Source organism: Callorhinus ursinus, unplaced genomic scaffold, assembly GCF_003265705.2.
Source record: "Callorhinus ursinus isolate GAN/ISIS: 27379988/994484 unplaced genomic scaffold, GSC_fseal_2.0 scaffold6, whole genome shotgun sequence".
NCBI lineage: Eukaryota > Metazoa > Chordata > Mammalia > Carnivora > Otariidae > Callorhinus > Callorhinus ursinus.
In genome coordinates this window covers 8,889,155-8,902,191 of record NW_027397068.1, presented here as the reverse complement: position 1 = coordinate 8,902,191, position 13,037 = coordinate 8,889,155, and the positions used below count along the sequence as shown (strand labels likewise).

The 13,037-nt window shown below is 39.1% G+C and overlaps 1 protein-coding gene across 1 annotated transcript; it reads right to left on the bottom strand.

Annotated features, from left to right (window-relative positions):
* Nucleotides 1-201: 201 nt before the first annotated feature.
* On the bottom strand, nucleotides 202-1,606 carry HTR1E (5-hydroxytryptamine receptor 1E). The gene has a single exon (XM_025860026.2). The coding sequence runs from the start codon at nucleotides 1,604-1,606 to the stop codon at nucleotides 509-511; it is 1,098 nt and encodes a 365-aa protein (XP_025715811.1). The 3' UTR covers nucleotides 202-508.
* Between the last annotated feature and the right edge of the window lie 11,431 nt (nucleotides 1,607-13,037).

Genomic DNA, 13,037 nt, shown 5'->3' with positions numbered 1-13,037 from the left:
TTAGCTCAGGTCTGCAAGCGGATGACAGTGTACCACTTTTTTTTTTTATTAATGCTTTATGTAGTCATGCAATTCCCACTAAAATTTGCACGCATATGGAGCCATGACCTCAGATTTAATGCCACACGAGGGCAAGTTATCAGGTATTTGATTCATAAGTAATAAGAACTTCTGCAAATAAAGATTTATTTTGGCATTCTTTAATTGCAGGATTAACTGAAATGGCTAAAAAAAAGTAGTTACTATTTTGCCTTATTATTACATCTATGAAATTTCTGTCTTTGTTGGATGTTTATTTGAAATCATGTACCACAAATAAAACCGGAGGTAGAAAACGGCACACCAGATAACAAACCTCAAACCAAACGGAACAAATGAACAAACAAAAAGACCACACTACCTTACAAACTTTTCTGAACCAACTATGTTCAAGAATTATTAAGTTGAACCCCTTTCCTCTGTCCGCTCACAAGGCTGGTAAAAACAATGCCTTTTGGCTTTTTGCAATCTAAGTATGTTCTCGGCACTTAATTAGCTTTTTAAAAGCCAGCTTAAAGTCTTCATTAAAACTCGTGTAGAGCAGAGGGTTGATCAGAGAATTAACATAACCAAGCCACGTCAAAAAATCAGCCACTTCAGAGGACACCGTGTAGATGCTCAGACCAACAATTAACTCTTTGATGAAAAATGGCAGCCACGACAAAATGAATGCCCCCAAAATCAGTCCTAGGATGCGTGCTGCCTTACGTTCCCTGGTACTAGAGATCTGCTGACGTTCTCCTGGGTGATCTAGATCATTATCGAAGGAAGGGATCCTGATAGAGGAGTGGATCTTTTCAAACTCTGTGGTAGGGTCTGAGGTGGAGAAATCAGACACACAGAAAGTTTGTGTAAGTTTACAACTCGCAAAAGAATTTTGGCTATCCGTGCTTCTGTTGCTCAAGTGCCGGCTAGATCCTCTTTTCTGATAAAGGCTCTTGGCTGCATGGTAAATCCGGTAATACAGAATAAGTATCAAAGTCAAGGGGATATAAAATGCCCCAAGTGTGGAGTAAATGGTGTAGATGACATGGTCATGCTGGATAGTGCACTGACTAGGAGGTGGGCTGAGTTGGCGGTGGCTCCTCCAGAACAGAGGGGGCATGGAGATGAAGATGGAGATGGTCCAGACAGTGAGGATCATCAGCCCAGCCCTTTTGGCAGTCCTCTTCCTGGCATATTCAATAGCGTTGGTGATGGCCCAGTACCTGTCTAGGGCAATCACACAGAGATGGAGGATGGAGCAGGTGCAGCAGGTCATGTCCACACTCAGCCACACCTCGCAGATAAAGTACCCTAGTTTCCAGCTGTCCATGACAATATACATGATGCTCAGTGGCATGACGAGCACTGCCACCAGGAGATCTGTCACAGCCAGGGAACAGATCAAGTAGTTGGCAGGCTGGTGGAGCTTCTTGGTGGTACAGATGGCCATGATCACGGCCAAGTTCAGCAACATGGTCAGAGTGGTGATGATCACCAGAGTCATGGAAATGAGCATCTTCTCAGTGATGGTCTTGGGTCTTGCAGCCACACTGGCTTCTGTGGTACAGTTAGTGATATTCATGTTTTCCCTGTTTCAGTCTACACTGTGGAAAAGCTGCTGGTTATTTTCCCTCAGCAGGAAATTTACTTAGACTTCAATGCCTCTCATTTATAAGAAGACTGTAGTTTCTTCAGCTATGTAGTTTCTTATGTTCCATTTTGTATGGGTAAAAGGAAGCACCAGAGCTTTTCTTCTGAGGGTTCCTGGAAGATAGTATGCTACTGGTTAATGAATGAAAAGTCATATTTTTCCCCCTAGAAAATGTTATCGTATTTCAGTACTCAGAAATTCTTTACACAGTTTTGATATAATTTTCTTTTTTATCTCTGGGTACAAAGTTCACTTTTACATGATTCTTCAAAAGATATTTTTTAAAAATTGATATATAGTTGACACAATGTTACATTAATTTCAGGTACACAACATAGTGACTTACAAGTCTAATCCTTATGCTGTGCTAACTACACGTGTAGCTACCAAAAAGATACTTTTTAAAAAGTTAAGTTCCCCAACTCTTCCTCATGAAAATATTACCAACTTTAAAGTCTATCTTGCCACCTGAATTATTTTCTTATTTATATTTATTAATATATATATACATTTATACATAAATTATTTTTTATTTTGAAACACATATTCACCTTGTATCATACTTTAGAAATTCTGGGACATTAAAGAAAAATATTATAATGTTTATAATAAGCAGACTTCAAAGCAGTTTTTAAAGTTTCATAAGCAAGTGCTCAACTCCAAAGATATTTTAGTGTCACAATGAAATTGTGTGATTTTGTCTAATTATTTCTGACATTTTATATATCCCACTGTGCATTTCTTTGGAGAAAAGAGAGAAAAAAAAGCATATAACATGACTTTGATGTTTATGGCAAATTGTTCTCAGAGTAATGCAGTAAATTGACTGTGAAACAGCATCATCACCAAGCTCAAAGAACTCCACATTAAAAAAAAAATGTGTTTAGTTTTGGTTAACATTTGTATTCTTTCAATTTCTATCTTTATCTATCATCTATCTATCTATCATCTATCATCTATCTGTCTTTCTATCTACCTATTTACCTACCATCTATGATCTGTCTGTCTTCTGGATAGCTGTGATTAAACTGGGCAATCAGTGAGATAGTGACATTTATTGAATGCATAGTTGTAAGGAATTAAAAAAAAAGATACGACAGTCCCCCTTACCTGTAGTTTCGTTTTCTGCACTTTCAGTTACCATGGTCTGCAAGCCAATGATCCTCTTTCTGATGAATCCTCAGAAGGTCAATAGTAGCCTAACACTACGTCACAAGACCTGCATCATTCACCTCACTTCATCTCATCACATAAACATTTTATCATCTCACATCATCACAAGAAAGTTGAGTACAGCACAATGAGATATTTTGAGAGACCCCATTCACCTAATGTTTATTATAGTATACAGTTTTTTTTTAAAGATATTTATTTATTTGGGAGAGAGAAAGCAAGAGACTGAGCACGAGTGGGGGGGAGGGGCAGAGGGAGAGGCAGAAGCCGACTCCCTTGCTGAGCGGGCAGCCTGACTCTGGGCTCCATCCCAGGACCCTGGGATCATGACCTGAGTGGAAGGCAGACGCTTAACCGACTGAGCCACCCAGATGCCCCTATAGTATACTGTTATAATTGTTCTATTTTTTAATTAGTTTTTAAAAATCTTTTATTGTACCTAACTGATAAACTTTATCATAGGTTTGTAAGTATAGGAAAAAACATAGTACATATAGGGTTCGGTACTATCTGTGGTTTCAGGTATTCAGTCTTGGAATGCATCTCCTGTGGATAAGGGGGGGTACTACTGTAAACTCAAATATGAATATGTATTCATGAAAACAAGACAATCAAAATCCACATAGGAATATTCACAACCAATGGCTGCTGGTCAGAATATTGATCAAATCCTCTGATTCATCTCTGTTGGATTAGGTCCAGGAAAACTTCAAAGACAACTGGCATTTTGGCAGTTATAAGAAGGGACAGAGATTGATGTGGCTTAGGTTTAACAGACATTCTTTAATGAGGGCAGCAGCAAGTGAGGCATGTATGAAATGGAGAATGGAGTGGGTGAGAGTCTTTGGGTGGACTGGGGACTGGAAGTCAGGGGGCAGGAATAAAAATCTCCAGCCAGTGTGAGATCTCTCTAGCTCTGGATGTAATTTCTTCTGCCCATTGGGCAAAAATCAAGAAGACTGGGAGATGGTTACCATTTATTCTTTAGATATAGAAAGTAAAAGAAAATAATTTCACTAAAGACAAAAAAAATGGGTTTTTTAAATTTTAAATTGTTTTTAAAAAGGTCTTTATCTTTCTGCAGTGAAATGAGAGTCATTTTGCCTCTCTGTTTTCATTGTGCTTTTATCGCATTTCTGTAGATGTACCCTCTTGAAATTCCTGTTTCCCTACTTCTTCTAGGGGACTTACTCCACCAACAATACATTCTTTCTTGTAAATTAAATGTTTCTTTTCCCCTGGTTATTTTTGCTTCTTTTATAGTCAATTTAAACTTGCATTTATATCTGAGACAGGCTGTAACATTGAAAGTGTATGGGCTTTGGAATTAGAGACCTAGGTAGAACCTGAGCCATCTATCAGCTTGGGGCAACCTCTCTACATTTCTCCCTGTGGCCAACATGTTTATTTCTCTATTTTGACCCCTTTCTCCTTAATTACATGAAATAAAGTTTTTTTTTTTCCCTACAAACATTAATCCTAAGTTATGTTTTTCTTGGGTTCTTGAGGTTTGTTGGAAGAGTAGTTCTTTTTTTTTTCTTTTTTTTAAAAAGTAGGCCCCATGCCCAGTGTGGAGTCCAATGTGGAGCCCAATGTGGGACTGGAACTCACAGATCAAGACCTGAGCTGAGATCAAGAATCTGATGCTTAACCAGCTGAGCTACCTAGGCGCCCGAGAAGAGTAGTTCTAAATAAAAAAGCTTTTCCACTCTGATTGGAAGATTGAGAATATAGAGAGTAGCGTGGATAAGAGACAGAAAACTTTAGAAGTTTTAGTTTGATAATAGAGGAAATTAGGAAATGTTATTTTAAAAACATGAAGTAAAAAAATGAAATAATTCAGCTTCAGCAAGCTTTTAAAAGCTGCTCTATTTTGGAGCTCTGATACATCCTAATTCTCATTTCTCTGGTGACACTATTTTCTTCCTTATTTTGTCCCTATTTATTTTTCACCCCCTCCCCCCACAGCTAACTATATATTTCTGGAGGATGGGATGCATGTCTGATTCATCTTTTTAACTGCCTCCAGCTAAATTAGCAAAAACATTACTGGTTGGGGCTACATTGTCAGCTCTTCAATGTGTCTTCCTGGTTTATTTTGTGCCCAAGCCTTTCAGAATAGGAGTTAAGTTTTGTATCCCTGTGTTGTCAGTCACTCCAAATTCCTGCACACATCCAGCTTGCCACCTTTGATCTTTTTTCACTTAAAAATATATCTTGAAGTGTGTTTCATAACAGCACATGGAACATAATCTTTTGAATAGCTGGGTGAGATGACCTGGGGAGCAATTATAGATTGAACAAGTCTGAGAACTGGGTCCTGGAGGTCTTCACTAATCAAAGATCAGGAAGAAAAGGAGGAAGAAGTAAGGCAGAGAAAAACAGCTATTCAGGTGGAGGAGAATGATGAGAGATAATTCCATCCCAAGACCAGGTGAAGAAGTGTATGAAGTAAGAGTGATCAGCTGTGTAAGTGCTGCTGACAGGCAGTGGGCTATGAGGACTTGACTGTTGGGCTGAGTAATGTGGATGACACCAATGACCTTCACAAGACCTGTTTGGTGCCATGGTGGAGATCGAAGGCTGAATGTGGTGGTTTCAAGAAAGAATGAGAAGAAAGGAAATAGAGGCACTGAATAAGAACAAGTATTTCAAGAGTTTGGGTGAAGAGGGGAGCAGAGAAATAAGGTAGCTGTGAAGGGAGATGTGGGATCAAGGTTTTTTTTTTTTGAAATACTATTTTATTTTATTATTTTTTTATCATTATGTTAATCACCATACATTACATCATTAGTTTTTGATGTAGTGTTCCATGATTCATTGTGCATAACACCCAGTGCTCCACGCAGAACGTGCCCTCTTTAATACCCATCACCAGGCTAACCCATCCCCCCCCCTCTAGAACCCTCAGTTTGTTTTTCAGAGTCCGTCGTCTCTCGTGGTTCGTCTCCCCCTCCGATTTACTCCCCTTCATTCTTCCCCTCCTACTATCTTCTTCTTTTTTTTCTTAACATATATTGCATTATTTGTTTCAGAGGTACAGATCTGTGATTCAACAGTCTTGCACAATTCACAGCACTCACCGTAGCACATACCCTCCCCAATGTCTATCACCCAGCCACCCCATCCCTCCCACCCCCCACCACTCCAGCAACCCTCAGTTTGTTTCCTGAGATTAAGAATTCCTCATATCAGTGAGGTCATAGGATACATGTCTTTCTCTGATTGACTTATTTCACTCAGCATAACACCCTCCAGTTCCATCCACGTCGTTGCAAATGGCAAGATCTCATTCCTTTTGATGGCTGCATAATATTCCATTGTGTATATATACCACCTCTTCTTTACCCATTCATCTGTCGATGGACATCTTGGCTCTTTCCACAGTTTGGCTATTGTGGACATTGCTGCTATAAACATTGGGGTGCATGTACCCCTTCGGATCCCTACATTTGTATCTTTTGTGGTAAATACCCAGTAGTGCAATTGTTTTCTTTTTAAGATGAGAGACTGTCTTTTTAAACTGGACTATTTGCAGTTTTCTTCACTGCTACACTCCGTATCCTTTATATTGGCACCCAGAGCATTTCTGGAGTGAGTGAAATGTAAAAGAGGAAGCAGGAAAGCCATAATGGAAGAGGGAGTCCGTGGGGTCAGGGGGCACCAGGGAAGTAGAATTCTTTGAGCAATTTAAAGGATTACACTGGCGACTGTGAAGGGGACAAAGATGTAGCCATACTCAGGAAATGATGCACCTCCAATTGTCTTGGGTTCCTTTATCTTCTTAAGAAAATAATGCATATTTTTATAATCACTACCAACTCCTTAGGAGGTAGTATGATTTCTAATTAGAACAGTGCTGGTTAAGTAGCACCTGAAAATTTAAGTCTCTTTAGCCTTTTGCATAGTACGGGAGGAAGAACTATAACACTTAACTCAAAACACGCTTTGCAGAACCAGTCCAAACACCAATATCAATACACCAGATGTTCATTAGTCCATCGGAATGGAAAATTAACTGCAATAATCATAGCCTAAAAACGGACACTATCCTATCAGGAGTTAATGCAGGCACTTCGGGGGTTTGTAGCTTTTAGTTTCTGCTCTGATTATGACATGGAAAATACCAGTGCAGTCCAAAGCCATATTTAAATGGTTTTTCATTGAAATCACAAATAGGAGAGAATCACTATAAACCAAATGGGTCAATGAATGCTGCTCTCATTTACTGAGATGCTTCAGAGCCTCTGATTTATACTACCCCAGGGACAGAACAGCAGGGACAAGCGGTCATGAGCACACTCATTTTTAATTTCACCATCTTATCTAGTCTTTTATTGGTTTTCAATAACTATTGATAATTTATCATAAATATCCTTTCATCTCTTCTTTGATCATTTTCATTTTGCCCAAATTTCTTCAAATAATTTAAAAAATCTTTAATATAGGATCTAAGAAATAAAACAAAAACACAGTGATAAATCTCATAAATATAGAGAACTGGTGGTTGTCAAAGGGAAGAGTGGGAGGATGGATGAAATAGGTGAAGGGGGATGAAGACGTACAAACTTCTAGTAATAATATAAACAAGTCATGGGGATGTGAAGTGTAGCTGGGAATATAGTGAATAATACTGTAATAACTATGTATGGTGATATATGGGAACTAGACCTACTGTGGTAATCACTTCTTAATGCATATAAATGTGGAATCACTATGTTGTATACCTGAAACTAATATAATACTGTATGTCAACTATACTTCAGTAAAAAAAGAAAGACGAGGCGGAGCAAGATGGCGGAGGAGTAGGAGACCTGGATTTCATCTGGTCTCAGGAATTCAACTGAATAGGGATCAAACCATTCTGAACACCTACGACCTCAACAGGAGATCGAAGAAGAGAGTAGCAACAACTCTCTGAACAGAGAAGCGACCACTTACTGGAAGGTAGGGCGTGCGGAGAAGTGAATCCGAGGCGATATTCGGGAGGACAGACGGCGGGGGAGGGGGCCTCCGTTGGCCGCTTCTGGCAAGTGATAGAGCCGTGGAACACAAAATCGGACCTTTTAGAAGTCAGCTCCGCTGAGGGACGTCGCTGCAGTGGCTAAGTGGGGGGTGGAACCCTCGCGGGACAGTGTGGTCTCAGGACCTTCGGGGTCACAGAAAGACCGGGGGTGCCTGAGTGCAGCAGAGCTCCCAGGTATTGGGGGGGGGGAGCTGGCTGCAGAGACGGAGCCAAGGCGCGGGCTCTCAGCTCGGGGTTGCCATAAACCATGGTCCGCGGCCCAGTTGGGCCACTGCTCCTCCAGCAGGGACCCAACAAGCGGCAGATCCGGGGAGACTCCCCTTCCTCCCCCGGGAGGAGCGGTGTGGGAGCACACCACAGGGATCTCCTGGGTTTGGAGACTCCACACCGGGTCAGGTGCCAGAGATAGAAACGCTTGGTCACAGGCCGGGTGAGCATGCAGTGCGGCCGGAGACCGGGGAGATGGGAGTGACTGCTGTTCTCTGGGGATGAACTGAGGAGTGGGGCCCCAAGTTCTTGGCTCCTCCAGGGTGGAAATTGGGAGGCCACCATTTTCACTCTCCTCCTCCAAAGCTGTACCGAAAGCTTGCAGGGAACAAGGGCTCCCGAGGGCAAACGGGAGCAGATTACTTAGCCCAGACCCGACAAGAGCGGGGCAATTCTGCCTCTGGCAAAGACATTTGGGAACCATGGCAACGGGCCCCTCCCCCAGAAGATCAGCAAGAATAGCCCTCTAAGACCAAGTTTACCGATCAACGAGAACGGCAGCACTCCATCACTAGGGGAATACAGCACATAGAATTCATGGCTTTTTTCTCCATGATTCTTTAGTCTTTCTAAGTTAATTTATTATTATTATTATTTTTTTAAAGATTTTATTTATTTATTTGACAGAGAGAGACAGCGAGAGAGGGAACACAAGCAGGGGGAGAGGGAGAGGGAGAAGCAGGCTTCCTGCAGAGCAGGGAGCCCAACTCAGGGCTCGATCCCAGGACCCTAGGATCATGACCTGAGCCAAACACAGACACTTAATGACTGAGCCACCCAGGCACCCTCAAAGTTAATTTTTAAAATTTTCTTTATTCTTTAATTTTTCTACTTTTTTTAGTTGAATTTTTCTTCTTCCCTTTTTCAACCAACATCTTACCAATTCCTTTTTAAAAATCCTTTTTAATTTTAATTTTCACAGTCATATTTTATCCCTTAATTGCATTTAACCTTATTTTATATATATATATATATATAAGTTTTTCTTTCTTTAAAATTTTGGGAGACAGTTTCTTCTAACAGACCAAAATATACCCTAAATCTAGTATGTGACATTGTGCTAGTCTCCCACCTGCTCACATTTTCTCTTTTAAAAAAATTTTTTTTCATTCTTTTTTCAACCAACTTCTTATCTTATTAATTCCTTTTTAAAAATCTTTTTAAATTTTCATCTTTACAGTCATATTCCATCCCTTCATTGTATTTACTGTTATTTTGTGTGTGTGTGTGTGTGTATGTATATATATATATAAGTTTTTCATTCTTTAAAATTTTGTGAGGCAATTTCTTCTAACAGACCAAAATACACCCAAAATCTAGTGTGTGGCTCTGTTCTATTCACCAGCCTGATCATATTCTTTTTTTTTTTTTTTTTTAATTTCCCTTTCTTTTCCCCCTGGTTTCAGGTCTCTTCTGATTTGTTTAGTGTGTATTTTTCTGGGGTCGTTGTTACCCTGTTAGCATTTTGTTCTCTCATTCATCTATTCTCCTCTGGACAAAATGACAAGATGGAAAAACTCAAAAAAAAAAAAAAGAACAAGAGGCAGTACTGATTGCCAGGGACTTAATCAATACAGACATTAGTAAGATGTCACCATTTTCAGAATGTTCAGAATGACGATTATAAACATACTAGCTGGGCTTGAAAAAAGCATAGAAGATACTAGAGAATCTCTTTCTGGAGAAATAAAAGAACTAAAATCTAACCAAGTCGAAATTAAAAAGGCTATTAATGGGGTGCAATAAAAAATGGAGGCTCTAACTGCTAGGATAAATGAGGCAGAAGAGAGAATTAGTAATATAGACGACCAAATGATGGAGAATAAAGAAGCTGAGAAAAAGAGAGCTAAACAACTACTGGATCATGAGGGGAGAATTCAAGAGATAAGTGATAACATAAAGTGAAACAACGTTAGAATAATTGGGATCCCAGAAGAAGAAGAAAGAGAGAGAAGGGCAGAAGGTATATTGGAGCAAATTATAGCAGAGAACTTCCCTAATCTGGGGAAGGAAACAGGCATCAAAATCCAGGAGGCACAGAGAACCCCCCTCAAAATCAATAAAAATTGGTCAACACCCTGACATCTAAGAGTAAAACTCACAAGTCTCAGAGACAAAGAGAAAATCCTGAAAGCAGCTCAGGACAAGAGGTGTAACCTACAATAGTAGAAACATTAGATTGGCAACAGACCTCTCCACAGAGACCTGGCAGGCCAGAAAGGACTGGCATGATCTATTCAGAGCACTAAATGAGAAATATATGCAGCCAAGAATACTATATCCAACTAGGCTGTCATTGAAAATAGAAGGAGAGATAAAAAGCTTCCAGGACAAACAAAAAGTAAAAGAATTTGCGAACACCAAACCAGCCCTACAAGAAATATTGAAAGGGGTCCTCTAAGCAAAGAAAGAGCCTAAAAGTAACATAGACCAGAAAGGAACAGAGACAGTATAGAGTAACAGTCACCGTACAGGCAATACAATGGAACTAAATTCATATCTTTCAATAGTTACCCTGAATGTAAATGGGCTCAGTGCCCCAATCAAAAGACACGGTATCAGATTGGATAAAAAAACAAGACTCACTGATATGCTATCTGCAAGACACTCATTTTAGACCCAAAGAGACCTCCAGATTGAAAGTGAGGGGGTGGAAAACCATTGACTATGCTAATGGACATCAAAAGAAAGCTGGGGTGGCAATCCTTATATCAGACAAATTAGATTTTAAACCAAAGACTATAAGAGATGAGAAAGGACACTATATCCTACTTAAAGGGTCTATCCAACAAGAGGATCTAACAATTGTAAATATCTATGCCCCTAACATGGGAGCGGCCAATTATATAAGCCAACTAATAACAAAATCAAAGAAACACATCGACAATAATACAATAATAGCAGGGGACTTTAACACCCCCTCACTGAAATGGACAGATCATCTAAGCAAAAGATCAACAAAGAAATAAGGGCTTTAAATGACACACTGGACCAGATGGACTTCACAGATCTATTCAGAACATTCCATCCCAAAGCAACAGAATACACGTTCTTCTCGAATGCACATGGAACATTCTCCAGAATTAGATCACATCCTGGGTCACAAATCAGGTCTCAACTGTTACCAAAAGACTGGGACAATTCCCTGCATATTTTTGGACCATAATGCTTTGAAACTAGAACTCAATCACAAGAGGAAAGTCGGAAAGAGCTCAAATACATGGAGGCTAAAGAGCATCCAACTAAAGAATGAATGGGTCAACCAGGAAATTAAAGAAGAATTAAAAAAATTCATGGAAACCAATGAAAATGAAAACACAACTGTTCAAAATCTTTGGGATACAGCAAAGGCTGTCCTAAGAGGAAAGTATATAGCAATACAAGCCTTCCTCAAGAAACAAGAAAAGTCTCAAATACACAACCTAACCCCACACCTAAATGAGCTGGAGAAAGAACAGCAAATAAAGCCTAAACCCAGCAGGAGAAGAGAAATAATAAACATCAGAGCAGAAATCAATGAAATAGAAACCGAAAGAACAGTAGAACAGATCAATGAAACTAGGAGCTAGTTCTTTGAAAGAATTAATAAGATTGATAAACCCCTGGCCAGACTTGTCAAAAAGAAAAGAGAAAGGACCCAAATAAATAAAATCGTGAATGAAAGAGGAGAGATCACAACCAACACCAAAGAAATACAAACAATTACAAGAACATATTATGAGCAACTATATGCCAGCAAATTAGACAATCTGGAAGACATGGATGCATTCCTAGAGGTGTATAAACTACCAAAACTGAACCAGGAAGAAATAGAAAACCTGAACAGACCCATAACCTGTAAGGAAATAGAAGCAATAATCAGATGGGGGAAATGTTCTTCATTCACCATTAATATATTAGCTATAAGTTTTTCTTGGATCCTGTTTATTAGTTTGAGGAAATTTTTTTCTATTCCTAAATCTCTGATAGTTTTTATAATAAGTAGGCATTTTATCAAGTGTATCTTTTTCAACTACTGAGATAGTTTTATATCTTGTGGTGAATCATAGTAACTGATTTTTGGATGTTAAACTAGTCTTGCAGTCTTGGAAAAACTTCAGTTAGTTTTGATGTATTTTTTAAAAAATATATATTGCTGAGTTTGATTTCCTAATATTTTGTTAAGGAGTTTTGCATTATGTCCAGGAGAGATAATTGTATGAAAATTTCTTTTCTTGAATTGATTTGTGAGTTTTGGTGTCAAGGCTATGCTGGCTTTAAAAAATGAGTTTAAAAATTTTCTGAAGGAGTTCGAGAAATATCAGTGTCATTTCTCTTGTGAATATTTGATGGAATGTACCTGCGGATTCCTTTGGATTTTGAGTTTTCCTTGTGGGGAGGTTTTTTTTCTTTTTAAAGATTTATTTATTGGAAAGGCGGGGGAGGCGGAGTAGGGGTGAGGCAGAGGGAGAAGGAGAGAGTCTTAAGCAGACTCTGTGCTGAGTGTAGAGCCCGATGTGGCTTGATCTCATGACCCTGAGAGCACAACCTGAGTTGAAATCAAGATTCAGACGCTTAACTAACTGTGCTACGCAGGCGCCCCTTGTGGGGGGATTTTTAACTGTAAATTCAGTTTCTTTACTATACTTAAAAAAACCCATCAACAACAACACCAACATCAAAATACCATATATTGGGCTTTTTAGAATTTCTCTTTTCTCTTATATCACTTTTGGTAATTTATGTCCTTTAAGGAATTTGTTCATTTAATCTAAGTTGTCAAATTCATAGTCATAAAGTTAGCCATAATATTCCTTTCATATCCTTTTAATGCCTGTAATATCTATGTGGTATTCTCTCTTTCATTCTTGATATTGGTAATTTTATTTTTTCCTCTTGATCAGTCTAGGTAAGGAT